Genomic DNA, 24,304 nt, shown 5'->3' with positions numbered 1-24,304 from the left:
GGCCCTGATTTGTGCCGTATGAATGCTTATGTGTGGCACACGTCTGGGTTGACAAAAGAATGCTTTTTGTATGACTGAGGTGTTGATCGAACGGTTAATGGGATAGGAAAATTAAGCCCGAACATGGTACCTGCATGTGAAAGACGAATAAGAGTATAGCACATTCCTTAATTAGAGAAGACTCTCTCTCTGGAGCTAGTAAATGGGAGAGTGGCCTACACCAGAAACTTGAAGGGTTACTGCAGTACAACGAACCCAACCCCAACCGATATCCCAAATGTATACCCAAAATAATGCGCACCAGTGAGTCAATTTATGCGCTGACTAAATAAGAGAAGTTAAGAGTACCCCGGGTCGGGGTTCATCCAAAATCCCCCTCAGCCCAGAAATTAGGGATATTGTCATGTTTTAGATTTACCCCATCTTCTTCCATCCTCATAGAAAAATCGGAATTGTACCATTATCATCATCATTTGCTAGATGTTGGAAGACCCCACCGTGAGTATAAGCACGACTGGACTAGTGTCCGACCAATTAAAAAGGAGTAAGTATTTTTGAAACGAGGTTACCAACAAAAATTGTCTACTATCAGGAAGGAAGGAGAATAAAAAGAGCTCGACCCCCAAATGAATTAAAGGGAATACTGAGAATACGCAACACGCATGACAAAGTCCTTTTGCCCAAAATAGCTCTGTGTCTTGTCTTAGGTTTTCGTACTTGATGTATGTACTGTCGCGCCCTATCTGGTATTTGTGTGTACGTAAACTAGGAATTTATGTTTTCCCTCAGCTTGTGTTTTTACACGTAAAACTGACCCGTACTGTTCTATGTGTGTGTGCACTGAATAGCCTATTATTATACACGTTTTTTCCTCTCTCTCTCTCTCTCTCTGTATGTTGTACGTGTACTAATAGCCTATTTGGTGCGCACAACGCTCTCTCCCTCTGAGGGCTCCCTTGCTCCCTTTTGAATAAATGACGATACTGTACCTCGCCGGTACATGTATAATTGGCTTTGAACACGACAGTGTTTGAACAAATTGACAGAAACAAAACGATCGTATCTTGCCATATTACTACCTCTCCTTTCTGTAAGATGATGGAACTTAATTGGCTGAGAAAGAAAGGACAGGTAAGACGACTGATGTCCCCTAATCTGGCCCTTAAAAGGGAGCTATATGTCAGTGGCTTTTTTTTAGTGCTTTAGTAACACCACCTTCATCATTCAGATTACCACCGCCCATTGCACAAAAGTAGAGTGTCCGAAACGTCCCCGTTTTTCCAGAATGGTCCCAGTTCTGTACCAGCCGTCCCAGAAAACCTTAAAGAGTGTAGCGGATGACCTTGTTTTTAAAGATAAATCACGTTCGCGAATGTAACAGGAATAAACACCAAACAGACATGATGGAAAATAGTAAAAATCCCTGCAAACCTGCACCACAGCAATGATTCATGAGTTAATAGCATACCCCGATGTAAGGATTAATAAACATCCACCCTATCGTGACCGATAAACGTTTCCCCAACTACTTGGGGTTGGGAGAGAAATTGAAGTGTGTGAACGTCTTCCCCTGCCAGTTCTCTAAGACTTGTTTTTGTACTTATTTAAAGATAACATGCAGTCGTCGGAGGAGAGGGGCCGGACGTGACGTACAGCCTGGCTGCAGATCGGGGAACATCTATGACCTCGACCAAGGCGGAGCCACAGAGCAAAGAGATGCGGGACGAGGCACCATTCTCAACATGGAAAGTGAAAAGAAAGAAGGGCTGTCCAGAAGCCCCTGCATGTTGACCAGCTCGTGCCGAAAGTCCCAGCCCATTGAGCCCGATTGATGGGCCCACTTGCTTGAGATTTCTGCCCTCCTTGGTCCATTTCAGATCTGATCCCACTCCACCCTCTCTTCCCTCGGCCTCCCAAAGCACACCCCCATCCCCCCCCTTTTTTCCATATGGAGTTTTTTTTAACTTGACTTCAAGAAGAAACACAGCACAAAGATAGAATAGGGTTTGTCACGAAAGAAGAACGGAATGCGGGTACCCCGCCTAAAGTACCTATGGTAGATCAGTTAGGAACAAGACAAACAGGACTGTGGTCCGAGAGCAAAGAATGGCCACACCCTGCAACGCGAAATCTGGATTAGAGCTGGACGCATAGCTCCACCGCCGGTGCTCAACAGTGCCAACGAAAAAAAAAAAAAAAAGGAACAACGAGAGCCTACCAGTGATGGCTCGCTGTAATAAGACACTGGAAAGAAGAACCCTTTTTGAACATTACCACCCCTTGACTGTCCCTTGTATTAAGTTGAATTCCTCTCCCAACCACTTTGTATTGATTATCACCCAATTGAGCTTTCGAAACCTTACATCGGTCACTTTCAAATGTGCATGGATAACTAAGAAAGCGTCGACTCTGTATCATGATGATTATAGAACACCAGTCATACACATGAACATGATGTCTAGTTTTGATCCCCGCGGAGTCCAGACCTCAAGTAATGTACTTAATAGCCCTTATTCTGCCAGAACATGCCGCTCGTGCTACTGAGGTGCCGCTCGTGCTACTGACGCTGTTGCAGCCTGCTTTGTTTGCCTTTTGTGACTGGAGAAGCACTCACTCTGAAACCTCGCTGCTGGATTTGGCAGAGACACCTTGTGGCCGCAGAGGAGAGAGAGGCGCCGGCCCCGGGACTGCGAGGACCAGCATACAACACCCTCCAGCTGGTCCTCTTCCCGCGTGAGCCGCGCCCCCTCCCAGTGCCACGCCCCCAGCCAAGTCCTAGAACTTCTCGCGGCCCCCGCTTCGCGGGAGCCGCTCGTGCTACTGACGCTGTTGCAGCCTGCTTTGTTTGCCTTTTGTGACTGGAGAAGCACACTCTGAAACCTCGCTGCTGGATTTGGCAGAGACACCTTGTGGCCGCAGAGGAGAGAGAGGCGCCGGCCCCGGGACTGCGAGGACCAGCATACAACACCCTCCAGCGCCCCCTCCCAGTGCCACGCCCCCAGCCAAGTCCTTTAACTTCTCGCGGCCCCAGCTTCGCGGGAGCCGCTCGTGCTACTGACGCTGTTGCAGCCTGCTTTGTTTGCCTTTTGTGACTGGAGAAGCACTCACTCCGAAACCTCGCTGCTGGATTTGACAGAGACACCTTGTGGCCGCAGAGGAGAGAGAGGCGCCGGCCCCGGGACTGCGAGGACCAGCATACAACACCCTCCAGCTGGTCCTCTTCCCGTGTGAGCCGCGCCCCCTCCCAGTGCCACGCCCCCAGCCAAGTCCTTTAACTTCTCGCGGCCCCCGCTTCGCGGGTGCCGCTCGTGCTACTGACGCTGTTGCAGCCTGCTTTGTTGGCCTTTTGTGACTGGAGAAGCACTCACTCTGAAACCTCGCTGCTGGATTTGGCAGAGACACCTTGTGGCCGCAGAGGAGAGAGAGGCGCCGGCCCCGGGACTGCGAGGACCAGCATACAACACCCTCCAGCTGGTCCTCTTCCCGCGTGAGCCGCGCCCCCTCCCAGTGGCACGCCCCTTACGATACTCCATTTAATCATACCCTGTTACGCGCATCGCGGGACGCGCGCGGGTCGGAGCTCGGGCGAAGCCCGGGCAAAGGGCGGGCCGTCTGTGGCCGTCCGGGGACGTATAAGGACGGGTCGGGCCACCTTATTTTCATTTTAATTTCTACCTCAACCAATATGATTATGTTACCATAGGGTCCTCGGATCGAGCAACAACCGGCATCAGCGCGGTAAGTGTAACTTCCGTCTACATGATAGTCGACTCTCAAAGCTGTCAAAATATTTAAACAACCATAGAGCGATAAATATCATTTAAAATCTTCACAAATTTGACTAAGGAAAATTTTATGGCCTTCAAAAAACTCAGATCTCGCACTATATTTATGAAGAGAATGGGCACCGAGGAAGCAGTCAGAAAATCTTCTGACAAGGCAATAAAACAAGGTCAGATAACTGGAACACCTGCAATCAGTAACTACTTTTTAGCTTTATCACCAAAAAAGAAAACTCCTTCACACGTCCAAGAAATTCCTTTAAAAACTGAAATAACAACATCAAATGAGGCAACAAAGCTGCCCCTCCTAGACTTACAAACCACTCAAATCTCAAGTGTTTCGGGCTTCGAATTCAACCAGAAGATTTTATTTTCAACACAGGAATCACAAATCCCGATTCACGAGTCCTCACATCTAACATCTTTAACACCCATAAAACGACTAGGTAGCCTCTCTGGTTCTGAGGATCCTTTTCAAAATGACATAAAGCTGATGGAAAATATCTCAAATCTTCAGTTAAATCCTGACAATTTATTTACCAGGTCCCAGGATCAATCCTTAGAACATAAAACAGACCTGGATATATCATTGGACCCATTTCTCCCTAACGACATTAATTCATCAAATACCGTGACACCTATTTCAAAGGCTCTTTACACCTTACAGGAAATACTGGAATCGGTTCTATCCTTTTTAGGTAATATTTTGGAAAATTCCGATCAAACTTTGGATGTTCAAATTGGTATATTAAAATTTTTGGTAGAAGAAAAGAGGAAAAAAGATCTTTCTGATGTAACAAACAACAAACAGATAATTGATGCGAAGCAGGATAACTACAATACTTCTTCTAATAATATCATAAGTCCTGAATCTAAAATCAAATGTGATATCAGTACCCAAACAACCGATCTAAAAACACTAGATCAATCCAACAAAAAGATACGGAAAAAGCCCAAGGATGTTAAAATATATTCCTTGAAGAATCTTTTTAGAGAAGAGCCTTTATCCACAGCTTAAGAGTTCTCTATTTTTTCGGTTGCCAAAAAACAAAATTTGCAAAAAAAAGGAACCGATGAAGAAGAACAAGGAACCTCCACTAAACTTTCACCTGATGAAGTTGGAGACGACAAGATCCCCCAAACAAAACTTAATAAAGGAATAAAGGGAAAAAATAGAAATAGGAAGCCGTTAAGAAGAATAAATAAAAAGAAATCCCGAAAGCTCAAATTCAAAAATGCAATCACCCCTCAAAATAACAAAGAGGGTCAAAACGATAAAATAATACTCGATTATTCTTCGGTAGCGGCAACTAGTGATACAACAAATACACCATCCAATAAAGTTATTGAACCACAAAGCGATTGAATATATACCTTCCAAAGTAACTGATAGAGCAGGTCAAACAAACAAGGAAATAACTGAGAAGAATAAGAAGTTGTCTCTAGGCGGGGAACTAACCGTGACTAATCGTTTACAGTTTGAAGAACTTTTTCCTATTGATAATCTACCATTAAATCGAGGAAGGATAATTAATTTGCTACAGCAAATACATTCTTTACAAACTATAACTAGCAAAGAAATAGATTTGGTGACCTTCCCCATAAAGGAAAATCGTAAAATAGCGGAAGTAATTTTTTGGTCATCAGTTCTTCCTGGGATTATCATAAAGGAACAAGAAACATTACATAAATGCGGCTACGATGTCATCAAAAGATCCCCACCGGAGAACATTAAAATCAAAAACAAGTTTACTGGCCTCCTAGGAACTAACTTGAATATCCCAATTAACAACTGGTATTCCAATAACTCCAATTATGCAGATTCAGGACTAACTTGTTCAAGGAAGGAAATTTTGAAAATTCAGGTAAATAAAGGAGAAAGGAAAGTGTGGAACCAAGACCAAGAAGAAAATGAGGTCAAAAAAACATCAAAGTCTTGGGCTTGGGTCTCGGAGACCATAAATAGTAATAAATTAGATTACCAACAACAACTCACTGTTTAACAATGGTTTAAAGATCACCTCATGGAACATAGCCGGAAAAACAAACAATAAAATGAATGAAGCACTTAATAACTATCCTGATATTTTAGCTATACAAGAAACATGGGCAATAAAATCTTTTAAGCAGACGGGCTATTATGTTTACGATATTCCGGCTATAGCAACGAACAGAGGCCATGCTAAGGGTGGATTGGCAATTCTACTGAGTGAGGAGCATTCATGGTTCCAACCAGTTATCGAGTCCAAATCCGACAACTTCCAATGTATCAAGGTCTCACTGAAGACTCATAACCTTGACCAAAAAAAGGCCTTTCTACTTTTTAATGTGTATATTCCTCCAGGCACCAACCAGGACGTCACCCTGGTGGAAACCATGGATGCAATTGCACAGATAATTGAAGATCGAGCAAATATGTCATATTTAATCATGGGTGACCTGAATGCAAAAATCTCTATTGCCGAGATCAGAAAATGGGCAAATCTATATGAAGAAGAAACGCTGGAATTATCTATCCCAATATTCCCTAAAGGGAAAGCTTCTGACAAAAGAGGAAAATTGTTACTAGCATGCTTGCCAAATTTAAATGGGACCATCCTGAATGGTAATGTGGATGGTGATAGACCGGCGTCTTTTACAAGACGAGGGAATGGATCTCTATCAATAATTGACTATTTAATTTGTGGTATGGGCCTAGTGGATACAGTTTTACACTTGAGCATTAACTTTTCAGATGATCGCGACCATGCTCCTTTAAACTTAAATACTGGTTGGTCGGTAAAGTCCTCCTCGTCGAACCGAATTATGTTCCATAAAAGCAATATTGAAATTAATAACAAACAGAGACGGATCTTTTGGAATTCGGCGACCTTAGACCACATTACTGAAATGATCTCACAAAATCAACTTTTAACTAGTATATACTCCGAAGATCAAATAACAAACTTTGAATGTATTATTACCAACCTTAAAAGAGCACTCCTAAGTAGGATCAAACAAGATAAAAAGAGAAACCACAAGATGTCCAACAAAAATACAATCAGGAGGAAGCTCAATAAACTCATTCGAGGGCAATACCTGAATTTTTCACCTGTAATCCAGCAAGAAAAAAACAAATTAAAAAATCAATTAAGAAGAGAGAAGAACAGTCAAAAAAGAATGTTGCAGGATAAAAATTGGGTGGATATTCAAGAGGCGGCGAAAAAATAAAATCATAGAAAATACTGGTCTCTGATTGCCAAAACGACTGGAACAAAAAAGAAACTGCATGCTATACCAGTTCCACCACAAGAATGGGAAATTTATCTAACTGACCTATACAAAGAAAATGTAATTGAATCAGACAGAAATGATACTGATATTACTTCGGAAAACAAATCAAATTCGATAGTAAAAACTACAGCATTTTCTATAGAAATGCATATTAGAAAAGCAAGAAGTACTGCAGCGTCAGGTCCTGATCAAATACCCATTAAGGTTTTGCAGTTATATCCTAAAGAATGGAGTCAGATGCTATCACCATTTTTTAATTATATCTTCTGCACTGGGAGACTACCTAAGTCGTGGCAGGGGAGTATTATAATTCCAATATATAAAAAGGGGAGTCAAAATATCGCTGGCAACTACCGCCAAATAGCGTTGATGGACGCTACTGGAAAAATCTTCGCTGCGGAGGTCTTGGATAGACTAAAAGACTGGTCCTTCTTGCAGGGTCTAATACCTAAGTACCAAGCTGGCTTTCGTCCCAATCATTCAGTCACTGATAACATATCCATTCTCCAGACTATTTTAGACAAATACATCGGGCTGAAATCACAACCAGTGTACGCTGCGTTTATTGACTATTCTACAGCGTTCGATCGCGTAGACAGACCTACATTATGGAAAAAATTGAGGAGACTGGGGATTTCCGAAAATTTACTGCAGATTGTAATTGAGCTCCATACTAACACTTGGTCCCAGGTACAAATGGGGAGTGAAAAAGGACTGACTAAACCAATTAAAACTTCTAATGGCCTTAAACAAGGGTGCCTTCTCGCACCAATTTTATTTTCATTATATCTGAGTGATTTACCGTACCATCTGCAACAATGCTATAGTTTGCCGCCAAAGATTGCTTTTCAAAGCATTCACGCTCTGTTATATGCAGATGATATAGTAATGCTGGACCTTACACCTTTTGGTCTTCAAAAACTACTGGACTCTCTAAATGTCTATTCTATTGATCATTTTTTAATCCCAAACTTATCAAAAACCAAAGTGGTAGCTTTTTCAGGTAGGAAAAAAAGTGTCAAATACTGTTGGAATCTTGATGGGATCAGAGTAGAGGAAGTAGAAGAATATACTTACCTCGGCAGGATTTTCACAAAGAACTTGCAAAACTCAAAACAAATAAACAACCTAAAGAGAAAATCAGAATTACATGCCGGGGCTCTCTCTAGATTGTACACTGCCACCGGTAATAGGCACTTCTCTTCATTACTAAAAGTGTACAGAGTAAAAATCCCCCCGGTTTTATCTTATGCCACTGAACACATACCAACAAAGCAATGGTCCTATATGGACATAACCGAAGGAAAAACTTTGAAGAAAATATTAAAGGTTCCAAGATCAACACCTGTACAAGCTCTCAGATTGGAATTTTCATTAACAAGCACCTATGCTACAGCAATGGCCAATGTCATCAGATGGGCTTATAATATACTGCATGCAAAGGAAGGAACACTGCGATTCTTGTTAAAGACCGAGACATTCGAATTAGAAGCTTTAAAACTTAATTTTTTCAGGAATATGTCTGCGGCATTTAAAATTGCTAATCTTACCAAAGACATTTTGCTTACCTGGTCAAATTCCCAACTGAAACTCATTTTGAAATGCTTCACACCAAGACTGAGTTTTGACCTTGATCTTGCATATTGTAGTAAGTTATCTACATACAAACCCTTTACCGAGACATTGGAATATAAGCAAATGCGGCCATATTTGGGATTTTGCCTTACGCACGGAGCTAGAAGGGCCATAATAATGTTGCGCTTAGGCATTTTACCTGTATCCACCTTTACCTCCAGATGGTCACTAGCAGGTTCCCCGATATGTAAATTCTGTCAAGGAGGTGATCAGGACATTGAGCATATTTTATTTGTTTGTCCCCATCCAAATATAGTAATAGCACGAGCAAGATACCTTGACCCGATATATCGGAAATGTAAAATTACTACAGTAAATAATCTGTTATTAGTAGGTAAACAACCACCCAGTGAATGGGTTTGCTACAATTTTTACAAATTTCTAAAGTCTTTAATACTGTATTAATTTCTAATGATTTTCCTTTTGTAAATTGTTTCTTAAGTTTGTGGTCCTCAGTTGAGTACCAAAGCAAATAAAAATCTTTTGAATCTTCTGCCAGAACATTTTTTTGTATGACATGTTTGTATTCGAACGAATTCCCTACATCATCTAAGTAATGTCCCCATCTCCAGGTCTAATGTATGACACAGCTAATGTAATTTTGTATGCACTGCCTCCTCGCCTATCACCTTGACTACATATGGTTATGTACGATTCTGTCAGCATTGATAGCAGAATTATTTCCATCTGCCCGTAATGCATATGGGCTACCAAAGCGGATTGTATAACTAATGTCAGCTTGTACATCCTCACCTGTGACATGAACAGAAATGAACTAACTTATGATAAAAACTGGGGACTGTGGAAAATGACTAAATTAGGTATACATAAGCGGCGTTCATTTATGTTCACCACAGCCACTGTTGAAAGTAAAGTGAAAATCGTGAAACAGTGGCCACGCCATCTTGTCCCTTTTTAGGCCCCTTCATGCACGTAAGTGGCAGCCATTTTGTGTGCCATGGCCTCTCTGCCCACTGCCAATAGCCTGCGCGTCTCTCCCCCTCACTCCCCGGCCTCGCAAGCATCCCCCCCGCGCCCCGACAGCCCCCGGTCTCTCCTGCTTGGGCCATAAACGCACCTCCAGCGCGACCCTGTCTCCGAGCCACATCCCGTGCTGAACCCCCTCACTCTTTCATCTCATTCATAGAACAGGCCCTTTGATAACCTCTTCCTCCCTGCCCGATTGTCCAGCCTGATCCCAGGCCATCACCTAGCCCAACAGATGCAGTTTATTGCCCCATACAGTAGGACCTCGCCTCACATCAAAGGAGCGGGGATTAATCAATGCCTTCACACCCCTAGATCCGACCGATCGCCCGCATTCCTGTTCCCAGCGCAATGTCCAGCTGCGCGATAGCCATCATGCTGAGATTTGGGTGGGGACCCCTACTGTAGATATGTGTGAGAACGGGCCTGAACCGGGGATTCCAAAGATGCCTTTTTCGTACTTCAAAGCAATACCACGGATGTCATAAATGTAATAAAGCCATAAACTTGTGTATAAGAGGCCAGGCCTCAGAGATGCGGTTAGAGCACCTCGAGAAGATACCCTGTTGTCTGATTTGACGTGTTCTGCTCCGTAGGAATAAACTCCTGTTTCCTGCCTTCCAGTCGCCAGCGCCTGCCTCTTTGTTTGGTAATATTGAATGGTATGAGAGGCGGCTAACGCCGGGCAAATACTAAAGGGTTCTTGGTCGAATTCGGCCCTGCCTTTTTACACCTGCAGTGGGCTTAAAAAAAACTGGTAACCAAATGTAGACTGGCCTTTGACACCTGCCTGAGTGAGTCAGCTACCTCTGACAGCATTCTATCTTCCTTCCAACTAATAGCAGGTGTGGAAAGGGAAGTACTACATGCCCAAAATCGAAAATAGGCTGATCCCCAGGGTTGGTTCGATACAAAGTGTACACAAGCTACCCTGAAGCACAAGTTACATAAACTACCAAGGAATCTCATTAACATTAGGCAGCCAAGAAGGGGCTATAGGGTTGCCTTCATAGAAAGAAAAAATGTCCTGAGGAAAGAAGCCTGGGAATCCCTCCACATAGATTAACAAATGAAAGATCGCGCTGTCTTTTGGAAAAGCAGTAAAAACACAATGTTTATCCCCTGGAGGGGGCTCCTCAATAGAAATTTTCCTCGGTGTACAACGAGCAGGGAAACTCTAATATCCAACTCAGCAATTCTCAAGGGGAAACCACCCATAATTTGGACCTCCACTTTACCTTGGAGGAAGTAAGTAAAGCACTCTCAGCAAGCCTAGGTGGCAAGGCGGCCCCTGGGCCAGATGGGGTCCCAGTGGACCTGTTTAAGTTGAACACAAATCTTTGGGGACCAATTATCACACAGGTAATAAATACCAGTTGCCAGGCCTCATTTCCGTCGACCTGGGTGGAATTTATCATTGTTCCCATCTTTAAAAAAGGGAAATGTCCCTTTCTCCCTGGCCCCTGGAGATAATCCTTTGACCAGTGTCCGGCAGCGACGACCTGAAGGCGTCCAGATGGCGGCCAAGCCAGAAACGGAAAAAACCCTGTCCAGATCTTCCAAAGGGTCCAGGAATATTCAAACTAATAAGTTGGATCGGTATACCATGCACAGGGTGTCCCCAGTGAAGATGAAGAGAGCTCAGTCAGCGGGGGAAGATGGAACAGATGCTCATACTGAACCGACCTTGGCGGATCTCATGTCTGCTATCAACGGGGTACAGGCATCCCTTGGTCAGAAAATGGAAGCCCTAGATAACAAGCTGGACACAGTCACGATTGAGATGGGATTGATACGGCGGATCTGACGAAGGTGAGCGAGAAAGTTAAATCCCTTGAAATTAAGACGGGCAGCCTACTCGACGTGGCATTGCTGCAGCAAGAGGTGAAAGACCTCAAGGCCTGAAGATCCTTAACAGACATTAAGCTGGAGGAGTACGAAGGGAGGGCCAGGCGGAATAATATTCACATTCTTGGGGTGCCCGAAAAATCTGAGGGCCAGACTCCGAATTTATTTGTCGAAGACGTTGTCCTCAACCACCTCACGTCCAAGGGACTGAGTAACGTTTTCACAGTCGAACGGGCGCACAGAGTGCCGGGTAGTAGGCCCAGACCTGTGGCCCCCCCCTCGCCCGATGATTGCCAGAGTCCTGAATTTCCGCGACAGAGATGTGATATTGCAGGCGGCTCGGACGGGGACCCCCTTGCAGTATGAAAATGCAACGCTTTCATTCTTTCCTGACTTTACTCAGCTGGTGCAGAAACAACGGTAGAGCTTCCTTCCAGTAAAGAAGAAACTCGGGACAAGGAACTAAATTATGCAATGATGTTCCCGGCCCGCCTGCGGGTGGAACTAAATGGGAAGGCCTGGTTCTTTGACAACCCCGAAGTGGCGTCGGACTGGCTGAAGGGCGTTCAAACAAGTGAACCGGAAGATCGAGGTGGAGAGGATGACCGACAGGAATAAGCATGAAGGAGGCTGTGGGACTTGGACTGTGGTATCATATAGTTAAGGAGCAGGGTGGCTTTACAGCTTATGTCTTGCCTAGATCTGTTTCACTGACAATTACTGTGGATTGACCTGGATTTGAAGAAATGGTTTAAGAGGCTGGAGGTGGGGGGGGGAGGCTGGGGTTGGGGGGGGGAGCCTGGGGGGGGGGAGGGGCGGGGGGGGTTATCGGCCCTCCTTCATTTTTCTAACTTTAGTTAGTTTGTAGATTAGTGTTTGGGCGACAGGCACACTGCTAGTTGGGGATGGGCAGTAGCCAAGTGCAGGGGTGCAGGGAGGGGGGTTGAAAGTGTTGGGATCTTTTGGACTCGTGATTGCATTGTGTGCAGTTATATTTGCAATTTATTTTCATTTCTGTTTTGCATTTGGTGACATGGCGATGATTGAATCGATTCCTTACTATTATAATGTCTTCTGGTAGACCGGGATTGGGTATAACTGTGCTCAGCTGGAATGTGAATGGACTCGGGGATACAATTAAGAGGGGGATGGTGAACCAATTGATTAGGAGGAATTCCCCAGATGTGGTGTTGCTGCAGGAGATGCATCTAATTGGTAATCGATGCATGGCTTTACATAAAGGTGGATATAAACTAGTGGCCCATGCCTGATTCACGACAGGATCCAGGGGGACGGGCATCCTAGTGAAAAACTCCTTTCCCCTGACAATTCAGGCCTTTTATGTCCGTGTATGTTCCACCAGGCCTGCAAGCCGACACTTTCCAGGACTTGGGTGCGATTTTTCTGATTCTACCTGTGGGACTATTGGTGATGGGTGGGGACTTCAATGCTGTGAAAGATGGTGAGGTAGATAGATACCCTGCCCAAACTCTAAAACCGACCCAGAAGTGGCTTTCAGACTTCCTAGAAACAGCGGGGCTCACAGATTGTTGGAGAATGAAGAACCCAAGCGGGGTACACTACACACACGCATCAGCCTCACAACATACCCTATCCAGAATAGATTGTGTATTGTTACTGGCGGCCCAGGCGGCAACGGTCCGAGAGGTGAGGCACTTGGGTAGAGGAATATCTGACCACTCCCCTATCTGGCTCCAGGTGGAGATTGGTCGGGGTGACGCAGGTAGAATTGCCCAGATAAATGCATGGCATTTAAGGGACCCCACCATTAAGAAAGGCATTGTCAAGAGCACGGAAAGGTATTTACATGAAAATGCGGGTTCTGTCGATTCTGCACAGTCTCCGTGGGAGGCGTATAAGACGGTCATTCGAGGGGAAGTTCTCTCGTTAATTGCAGAGAAAAACAGGAAAGACCTGGCTGAGGTGGACAGGGTAGAGGCGGAGGTGACTAAGTTGGAAGCTGAGGTGTCCCAGGATGTGACCCCTGAGGGGCGCATCGGCTGAAACTCCTCCAAGATGAATATAAAGGCCTAGCTAGAGATCGGGCCAAAGCCCAGCATGCGGACACTCAGAGCAGGATATATGAACACAGTGACAAGGCGGGGAAACTAATAGCATGGGTGGAGAAGGGGGAGTGGGCGTCGAGGCTGGTACCAGAGTTGGAGAAGGGTGATTCGGATAGGATAACCGACCCGCAATCTATTGCGAATGAATTCTCAGAATATTATGGTACCGTTTATACGTCAGCAGGGGTTTATACAGAGGCAGATAGTGCTGCGATGATACACGACATTCGTATGCCCTCTTTATCGGAGGACGACCGGAACTACTTGGACTCCCCTCTTACAAATGGGGTGTTCACTCCGGGAAGGCCACGGGTCCGAAAGGTATCCCCATAGAGATATATAAACTAAGTTTTAACAAGCTTGCTCAGTTTCTCCGAGTCATGTTCGAAGAGAGTAAAGAGAGGGGTCAACTCCCATATGACCAGCGAGTAGCGATTATTGTCGTAATTCACAAAGAAGGAAAGCCCAAGACGCAGTGCTCCTCCTACCACCCCATCTCGCTACTTAATGCTGAGCCTAAAGTGCTGGCGAAACTCCTGGCGACTAGACTGGTAAAAGTCATTACCACCCAGGTTCACCTGGACCAGTCTGGCTTTATGCCACGACGAAATACAGCCCTTAATTTACGAAGGCTACACGGGATACTGGGTGGCGCCCAAAAGATACACAAGCCGGCAGTATTGGTGTCATTGGATGCAACTATGGCCTTTGACAGGGTCGAGTGGCCCTACTTGTTTGCAGTTTTGGCGAAGTTGGGCATCGGCCCGAGTTTATAAACTGGGTCCGTCTTTTGTATGCGGATCCCCTCGCCAGAGTTGTGGTGAACAAATGAAGATCCACGGACTTTTATTTGGGTAGGGGTACAGTCTCCACTTCTTTTTGCCCTGGCCCTCGAGCCATTGGCGGCATGGGTCCGTTGGGACTGATCGATTGGAGGGCTGTGATGGAAGCCAGACTGGGAAGATAAGATCTCGCTGTACGCGGATGACATCCTGCTCTACCTTGCCACTCCCAGGAAATCTCTGATCTGTTTTCTTGATGTGCTGAATATATTTGGGCGGTACTCTGGCTTTGCCTTTAACTGGTCGAAATACGTATTTTGTCCTTAGTGGGGATCCTCCGTTGGTTCCGAGCTCCTGCCCTGTACGAATTAAGCCAGTAGGATTCCGATATCTTGGTGTCTATATTACCCCGGACCCGAAGCTGAGATACGCCAGTAACCTGGGCCCCCCGCTGGCCCGGCTTAGGAAGGATGTGGCAAGATTGAAGGCGCTACCGTTCTCCCTTTTGGGTAGGGCGGTGCTCTTTAAGATGTTGGCCCTTCCCCGATTTTTATATGCGCTCCAAAATGCAATGGACCCGGTGCCGTCGTCCTACTTTAAGGAAATTGAGGCCCTCCAGAGGCAGCTTCTTTGAGAGGGCAAGCTTCGCATTGCTTTCTCTAAACTTTCTCTCCCCTGGTACGATAGGGGAATTGGCTTACCAGACCTGCAGAAATACCACTGGACCTCCCAACTATCAGCGGTGAACCACGCTATTTATGGGTCTCCAGGAGACCCAGAGAATGCGATGGACCGTGGGAGGTGCCAGGGGGAGACTTCATGAGAGCTTTGTATGCCAGGGTTGGCAGATTTCCCCTTGTTGGACCGCCGGCACATGCAGTACAGGTGTGGCACGCTGCTACTCGTCATCTTAAGTGGAACTAGAAACTCACCCTCGCAACTCCATTATGGAACTCTGAGAGACTAGGCAGCCTGTGGAAAACGAAGGGTTTTGACAAGTGGGATCTCATTGGCATCTCACAGATCAAGGATGTTTGGGTAAAGGACACGGTTCTTACGTTCGAAGCCCTTCAAGAAAAGTATCACCTGCAGGAGAGCGAGCGCTATAGATACCTCCAAGTACGGCATGCCCTACCAACACATATCCCCAGAGGCACCATACTTCCAGACGCCTCCCCCTGGAAGATCGAGTGTTAGACGGTCATCTCCATGAAAAGACTATTTTGTTAATATATAAAAAGCTTATTAACAATATGGAAGATCCGCTGGCAACCGTTAGGGCACAGTGGAGCGCTGATGGCTTGGAAATAGACGACGAAGACTAGAGGGAAGCGGTCTCCTCTCCTAAGGTAGTGGCTATTCAAATGCGTCCCAGGCTCGTGCAATTAAAGATCCTTCACCGATTGTACATCACTGGGCCCCGGCTAGTACACATGGGTCTGGCGGAGAGTGGGGAGTGCCGGAGAGGGTGCGGGGAGATTGGAACTTTTATGCATATACAGTGGCATTGTGAAGAAATACAGGATTATTGGATTAAAATTCATGACAGCATACGAGAGGTGCTGGGGGTGGAGATGGCACTGGAGGTTCGCAAGTGTATCCTAAATGTCTGGCAGCCCACGGACTCGAGTACATATGGGAAGCAGTGGGTAACCTTGGCATGTATGATTGCAAAGCATAAGATTGCACAGCTCTAGGGTGGAGCCAGCCACACCGCGTAGAGAGGTGGATGGAAGATCTGGACTGTGCATGTTCAGGGAGAGGTCGGTGTATGTCGCTAGGGGCTGTCCTGCGAAATGAGGGAAGGTTTGGGTGCCTGGAATAATTATCAGGGAGATAATTGTAGTCCTCCAGTAGGTCGAGATGAAGAGGTAGCGCTGGAGTCCCTGTGATCCCTAAATGCTATTTTGTATGTATTATCCTGTTGTACGGAAATGTATACATGACAAATGTAGAAGCGATGTATGTCACCCGGTGCTTTTCTTTTGGTTTTGTTAATAAAAAGATGTTTGAATTAAAAAAAGGGAAATGTCAGGATCCTTGCTGCTATAGGCCCATTTCCTTATTGGATTCTTTAGCAAAAGTAGTTGGGCGAATTATCTTGGAACGCCTACATGACTGGACCGAGAACAGCCAGATCCTATCTGATTTTCAATATGATTTTCCAAAGCGACTAGGGACAACAGAGCAGAGCCTAAATGTAGCTATTTTCGTGGGGCAGTACACTAGGGTGAAGGGCAGATTGTTTTTAGCCTTTGTGGACCTCACTGCGGCCTTTGACTCCGTGAGGCATGGTCAACTTTGGGAGGTCCTTGAGACCATGAGGGTCGACCTTATTATCCATTTTCTTAAGCGCCTCTACAGTGGTGCGAAGGCATAAGCGCGTTTTGGTCTGGGTGGGGAGCGTACTGCCTTTTTCCTCATTAGGAGGGGGGTTAGGCAAGGTTGTGTCCTAGCCCCCTTCCTTTTTAATCTTTATATTAATGGGCTGCGGCAGGCATTGCTTAAGGATGTTCGAGACTTTCCCCAAATAGGTGGACGTCCTATACCTGCTCTCCTCTATGCGGATGATGCAGTGTTGACGTCACATACACAGATCGGTCTCCCCAAGGTTTTAAACAATTTTTCGAATTTTATAAAGGATCTTGGTCTTAGCATTAACACAACAAAGACCTTTATAATGAGATGTGGTCTAGGGAATCAGAGGCCTGGGGACAGGTTTGTGGATGGGCTAAAATAGCCCCTACCAAGAGTTTTTCATATCTTGCTATTCTATTTTTTTTATTTATGAACTTTATTCGGATAATAAACATATCCATAAAAGTACAAGTTAAAAAGCATACATCAAAATAAATATGGGCCTCCAATAACATAGTACACAATTCATAGTTAATCATTAAAATGATCGGCGAAAAACATACAATAAAGTGCATAGATTTTAACAAAGTTGCATAGAATTACGAGTGCGCACTGCAGCTTTCAGAAACGATCCAACCCGGAAGGTTAATTCATCATCGTTTAAACCTAACACCCTCCCATAGGCAGCTTTATAATCAATTTTTTCTAGAGCTTTAAAATACGAGATCAAAAATCTTTTGGTGGAGAAGTAAATAATAAGAACAAAAGAATAAAAAGTGCAGCATTGATGGTTTGTGTTGATTATTACAGGGGCAGGGTAAAAGATCAAGCTTATTAGTAAAACGCACTGGAAATGACAACATGTATTTCATAGTATCTATCCTTAGCCGAAAAAGTAAAACCTTTTCCCAGTGGCCGATGGGTTTTAACAAATATCTCGATATCGCTGGTATCACATTCTCGATTTTCATGTATCTAACCACTGAAGTTTTTTTACATTCAGTAGTTAGTCTAACTTTTTTATATATGGCATACAGGGTATTCTGGAGGGATTTACTGCTAATAGAGCTAGAGTCAAAGGTGTTTTCTTGGCTATATTATATTTGCCAATAATCAGATTGAGGTTAAGGCACTGTTCTACAGTGCCCACTTTACTCCTAAACCCCAGCTGACATTGATGTAAAACCTGGCATTCTTCAGCCCACGATTTGATCCTGTTGTATAGTACTCTCCCTAAGATTTTCAAAGTATTATCGATCAGGGAGATCGGCCTATAGCAACTCGGTTAACCGATCCCCTTACTTAAAAATTGGTACTATAATACTGGAGGACCAGGTTTGGGGTATAGGGGAATTTATTAAGTTGCTAAAAACGTTTAAAAGTAATGGTGCCCAAAAGTCGGGGTGACTATTAGATCGATGGGGAGGCCATCAGGCCCGGAAGCTTTATGTCCCAGGCTCTGAGTAATTGCCTTCACAATTTCAGATAGTTCAATCCGTAACCCAATAGTTGGGGGTACGCGCCTCACAGACTAGACTCTGGTCCGGAGCAGCATAGATCTTACTAAAGTGGTTCTTCCAGGACTCGCTAGATATATTACAACTGATAGGTGACATTGTATTTCCCAGGGATCTCATACCTTAAACTGCCTGCCAAAAATCCCAACCGTTTAAGGTATTTGCCCGAACAAGATTATCCCAGTGGTCTTTAATAATCTATTCTTTTCTAATTTTGATAGCTCTCTTATAACTTATCCTAAGCGATGTCACAAGAGAGCTGTTCCTAGGTTTAATAGCAAGCGCCCTTTGCAGCGCTCTGTTAGCTACAGGGCAGTCAGCATTAAACCATCCAGGATCTAAGTTAGTTTTCTTGATTGGCTTAGACAGAAGGGATTTAATACCAGAGCAAAGCTGTATAAGGGCGCCAACCACCTCCCGATTACATTCTCTAAATGTCAAGCAGGTGTCAATCAAGTCAGGATAAGCTCTTACCATCCTTTCAAATACTGCTCTGTTATCTATGCCACGCCACACCAATCGGAGGTTATTAGTGGTGGTTGTTAAATCACTAGCACCGTGAGCGTGGTCATAGGTCGGTCTGTCTGAAAAATGAAGGTCATTTATCGGGTTGTGATCCCCCTGGAATGTGGGGATTACCTCAACCTTTGTCACATAACCTTCTAGGCAAGCAGTTATAAAGATATAATCAATGGTAGAGGATGAGCCCCTTCCTCTATAAGTGGGTTCAATATGACCATCTCTAGAAGGCACTGCTGCGACCTCCATAGTGTTTAAAAAGTTATTAGCGCTTGAGATTCACTAGCTGGTCCCCTCTCTTACTCAACGGACCAATGTTAGGAACTTGGGTATCAGGATAAATACCCTTTGGGATTTTAACATTGAAGTCACCACCTATGCATATGCTTTTGGCTTTCATATCACAATTAGCAATTTGTAAATTAGAAATAAACTCAAACAATTCAATAAAGTTCATATTAGGGACAGATTTAAAATCATTATAAAAATTAAACAAATAAAGTGAAATCCCCCGTGTGTAAATAGTAGACTGGAACGTATTACTGTTGGTATGCAGAGCTCTGGCGCGAACTCCTGCCCTGATATTGATCCACGTTGAGAGGCCGCTAGCAGGCCTGCCTAGTTCAGGGATGGGGGATAGGACATTAAAACATTCAAAACCCTTCATAAACAGTTCCCAAGTTGCCCAAGTCTCTTGGAGCATAACAATGTCTTGGCTGTTAATTAATTCCTGCCAATCTGGTAAATTTAATTTGGATGCTAAACCCACGACATTCCAACTAAATATTTTAAGTGACGGGTCTGCAATCCTTGTGGTCAGGATATCTGGTTTACGGAGCTGGGCACAAGTTCCAGGGGATACTAATTCTGCTACCTCAGTTAACACTCGAGTCGTAGGTGGAAGAGTCAGTCAATCCTGACAATCCAAATCTGATAAAGGCGCAAATCTATTAACAATTGGGAGGGAATAGGGCATATTGGGGTGGGATGCCTCAAATGGGGATTTATAAAAGTAGCTCAATGGCAAAGCCCAGATGCTGGTAATAACATCAGTCCGATCCATATATGGTAATAATATAGCTTTTGCCACAGAAGGCCTACGAAAATTAATAACTATGCAATCCCCGGTTATAGATTTTTTTTAGATGATCCTAACCAACGCACTCTCAGTGCCATGATAATGTTCTTCATCAGTGATGGCCTAAATCTTTTGTGTTTGGACAACCAGTCCACACACTTGCAACATAACTGCTCCCATGATTCTGTCTGGTCAGATCTTAGGGTGGGGACGCCGGTCAGAACAACAACATAGGGGCAGGACTCAGGTGGTAGGTTTAACACCTCGGTGTTACCCCCAGTCTGATAGATTAACAGAGTTGGTGGCCCCTTCTCGTGATCTATTAAAGGACCTAGTATTTTTCAAATTACCATCAATAGTTGTGTTTGTATCAACCCGCATTATATTCCTATTTGCCCCACTAGTCCCCACAGATTGAAAACAAGAACGAATTTTATTACACATAACACAATCATCTACGCCCAAGTTCAAATTAGTTGGATCATTTGGCGTTTTTTGATGAGTCCGAATGCTATTAGAGGGTAGATTTGACAAGCTTGATATTCCTGTGCCGTTGGTTTCAGAAGTAGTGAGATCTACCCTAGGAGTAATATTGGGGATCATAGATTGGGGGCAGGGAAGGGCAGAAAACACAACAGGCAAAGAGTCCCTAAGAGAAGAAACAAAATCAAGAACACACTTGACACGCTCAGTAATTGTGTCCATAATTAAACTCATGGCAACTTCGCTGCTGCTACTGTCATTGCTAATTATAAAAACTTGATCAGTTTCAGTCTGAGTGCCAATAGAACAGTGGAGAGGGTTCGTGACTGACACATGTACTTGAGCCTCAACTGTTGTAAGATTAGTGGAGGGGCGTATCCAAGAATTCAATGTTGTGCTGGTAGAACAAGGGCGAGTAGGTTGCTTTCTCTTTTGCATCTGGATGTCTTGCATCATTGTCATTGCATTACATGTCTATGTATTGCCTTTGCTCGCTACTGTGTGCACACCCATGGTTTGTGTTCTTGAAAACCTTAAATAGTTTAAAAACAAATAATTAATGTATACAAGTACATGCAGAGGTCAGATCAGAATGCAGAGGATAATTTCAACCAAACAAATTGGAGCCAAAAACAAAACACAGGGATTGAAGGACTAACTGAAATCAAGGCTCATGGGACTGAATACTACAGCACAATCAGACAATGAAACTACCTCACTGAGCGGTTCTCAATTTGAAATCAAGAAAGAAATTCTTGTGAAACAAAAAAAACATTTGTTATTTAATAGCCCATCTGCAAGATGTCTGATGCTCTGCAGTGCTCAAAGCAACAAGAAAGTGTGGATGGTGTTACAGAAAGCAAACCAAGTTTTCATTTTCAGCCAAGGTGACTAAATCTACAATGCATCGGTTGCACACCTATCTAGATACTCACCACAAAAGTGCGCTTGGTAGGGTGGCTGAGGAGGTGCTTTGTCGAGAGGATATTTGGGATGGACCAAAGCTGCCATTGCCACAATCTGCGGTGGGTAAACAAAGATGTGACACGAGACGTTAATAAAGAAAAGCATGGCAGTTCCTCTGCCTCAAAACAATCACAAATGAGAAGAAATGAACGAAAGAAACATTCAAACACCGTCCACCAGCCCTAAGCAAATTTACTCTTTGCCCCTTCCATTCTGGTCTCTAGATCTAACCCAAATCAACATGTTGTAATACAAAAAAAAGTGAAACCACGGGTTGCTAAATACTAATTGCAGCTTACTAGATAACGAAATGCTGCTACTTTGGGCAATACCAAAGCAATAGAAATGTCCCCAACAAAGTCATGCAAGACCACCGCTTAAAGGAAACATCTACACAATATATCCATGACCTAAGAAAAAATCCCTGCACACTAATAGTTCACAAATAAAAAAATGACATACAAGATCAAGAATCCAAGAGCACAATTTTAAGATTGATAATGCTACCAAGGAGTTCTGTTCATTTTGTCTGAGGCTCTTCAACTCCTCTTCTACAACCCCAAATGCAGAACTGATCCGCTGTGCACCCCATCTGGCCTTTTCACTATTTTGCGAGACCATGCACACTGATAACACCATTTACCCTCATCCAGCGCTTAAACAGGTCCCTAAACTGTTAAACAACATACTACTCTCAGGCTTTCATTCAAAACATTTTAAATCTGCAATTACTTTGTCTCAGTCGAAAAAATTGTCCAACTGTCACCACACCACTTTCTATGAATTGCAATCAATCTGCTTTTCGTATTTAGCCTTTATCAATCTAGTAAACCCTATGCATTTTTAAACCATCTTCACAATACTCCGAGAAGCCCTCACTAAAGTTTTATTCTTATCCTACTCGTTCCAAATACAGCCTTCAACACTCTTACACATCCTATTGTGGTAGAGTGTCAAGTTACAAGCAGTGTTCTGCTCCCATCTTTCCAACTGTTACTTTACCATCTCCTTCTAGTGCTCCTCACTAGCCCAAAGGACGGCCATATCAGCAAGTGTACCTAAAAGAGCAGTCATTCGAAGAAGTGAGTTACTTACCTGTAACTCAAGCATTTTTCATATTTCATAGTCACAAGCTTCAATAATTCCCCATTGTCACACTGAGACTTCCTGGTAACAGTAAAACGTTCAAATGGCCACATGCATCCACAACAGTGTTTTGATTGCCTAAAATGGTGCGGATGTGCTACTAAATAAACTTTATCCAATGAGGTGGCAGTGCTAGCTCTCCTACACCCCAAAGAGGCCATCATAGCACAGATTTCGCAGCTCAGCGTGAGAAGAGTATATAATAAATACATGCACCTCTATTACCAGGAGGGAGGGCCACATGTGAATATATGAAAGATACCAACACTGGAGAACTGGATTTACAAGTAACTATATTCAGCACTAAATCTTTCAGATATTAACATGCTTTAATATTTTTTTTTTTTAGAGCTTTATATAGCATGAACTCGACCCAAAAGTATCGGAGCACTTTACATGAGCATCAGTTGAGTTACAGATGGGCACATTCATTTTTTTAGGCATGCAGAGATTAAGTGATTTGCCCAGAATCACAGGATGTTGAGTGTCCCTGCAGAGACTCGAACCTGGTTCCCCAGTTTCGAGGTCAACCACTCTAGCCGTTAGGCAATATCCTCTCAGAAAGGTAAGCAGTAAATAATAGTCAAAATAAGTTTAGGGAGGCAGGAAGCAGGCGCACTTTAATAAAACAGAGGCCAGTCTGTCCTACTGCTGTATAGGGTTCTGCATTCATATCAAGGCAGTAGTACTTTGTGGACATGTGCCTGCTCCTCTAGGAAGTGGCACGGAGGAGTTCTTGCAAATTCACACCGGTGTTGAGTGCTGCTGTCTTAGCCATGCTCACGGTAGAATGCTCACTTTTCTCTGAAGTGGACACTCGCCATGCTGTGACAGAAGGTGATGCAGGCTTGTAGCCAATGTGCTACTCCCTCTTTAGACAGGGGTTGACCTACTCTTGGGTGGTCAAAGGATACAAATAGTTGGTCCTGAAGAGTTAGGTCTGAGGTCCATTATTTATACCTGGTGCATTCTTTGAAGTAACATTTTCTAGAGAATGTCCTTTAAAGTCCTTGAACTTTTCCTCTCCTGGCTCCGAGCTGGATGCATTAACAACGCAGTGGTGACAAGCTTTGTGTGAAGGCAGTGTACAGTCTATTCAGTTGCAAGTGGGGCTGGGCCCAGCTCTGCGTCCCCCCCACCCTCATCATTGCCAGTTAGTTAATGGCCCATCAAGGCACACCGACTCCCGTTATTGTGTGGCTGTCTGGGAAGGAGGAGACCCCAGAGAACATATCTATGGTCAGTCTTTAGGAGGACCACTTGATCTGCCAGTCTTGGGAGGAACGCTTGCCACGAAACTCCAGGACATTGATATGTATGGTTTACTCTATCTGACCGGAGACCTCCAGCCGACAGCTTTTTTATGTGAGCTCCCCATCAGTCCACAGATGCATCCGTTGTGAGCATCGCTCTGTCCAAAGAAGGATGGAAAGACCTGCATTTAGGTTTATCATTTCAACCGTAGCAGCAAATTCTTAAGCCATCTTATAACTTGGGTCATATTTTCCCATGAACCATCTATTTGTTTTCATTGATTGTCCACCTCTTGTTCAGAGCCTGCAAAAGGTTATAATGCCTATACATGATGACATCAGGCCCAGCAAGGACTTGTACTGCCTGACAGTGACTGATGGTTAGTACTCAGTCATGACTTGAAGCGTTCTTGCTCTGTCTTGAAACAGAAAAGCATTTAATATTTGAATGTCAAGTATTGCTCCCAGAAACTGAAGTTTCAGTTTTGGTTCCATAAAGGATTTGTAGAGGTTTAGTGTCAGTACCGATCTGTGAAACAAACGGATCCAGGCAGATGTAGAAGTCTTTCACTTTTCCTTCAATGGTGCCT

The 24,304-nt window shown here is 44.2% G+C and overlaps 1 protein-coding gene across 1 annotated transcript in view; it reads right to left on the bottom strand.

The window, feature by feature from the left end:
• Positions 1-24,304, bottom strand: part of POLA1 (DNA polymerase alpha 1, catalytic subunit) — a 1,864,208-nt gene that overhangs the window by 1,483,978 nt on the left and 355,926 nt on the right. The window contains exon 16 of the mRNA XM_078657805.1: positions 21,285-21,369. Within this exon, the coding sequence (XP_078513931.1) occupies positions 21,285-21,369 (85 nt within the window). The remainder of the gene's footprint in view (positions 1-21,284; positions 21,370-24,304) is intronic.

This window comes from Lissotriton helveticus, chromosome 8 (assembly GCF_964261635.1).
Source record: "Lissotriton helveticus chromosome 8, aLisHel1.1, whole genome shotgun sequence".
Classification (NCBI taxonomy): domain Eukaryota; kingdom Metazoa; phylum Chordata; class Amphibia; order Caudata; family Salamandridae; genus Lissotriton; species Lissotriton helveticus.
This window is presented reverse-complemented; position numbering and strand designations above follow the sequence as displayed.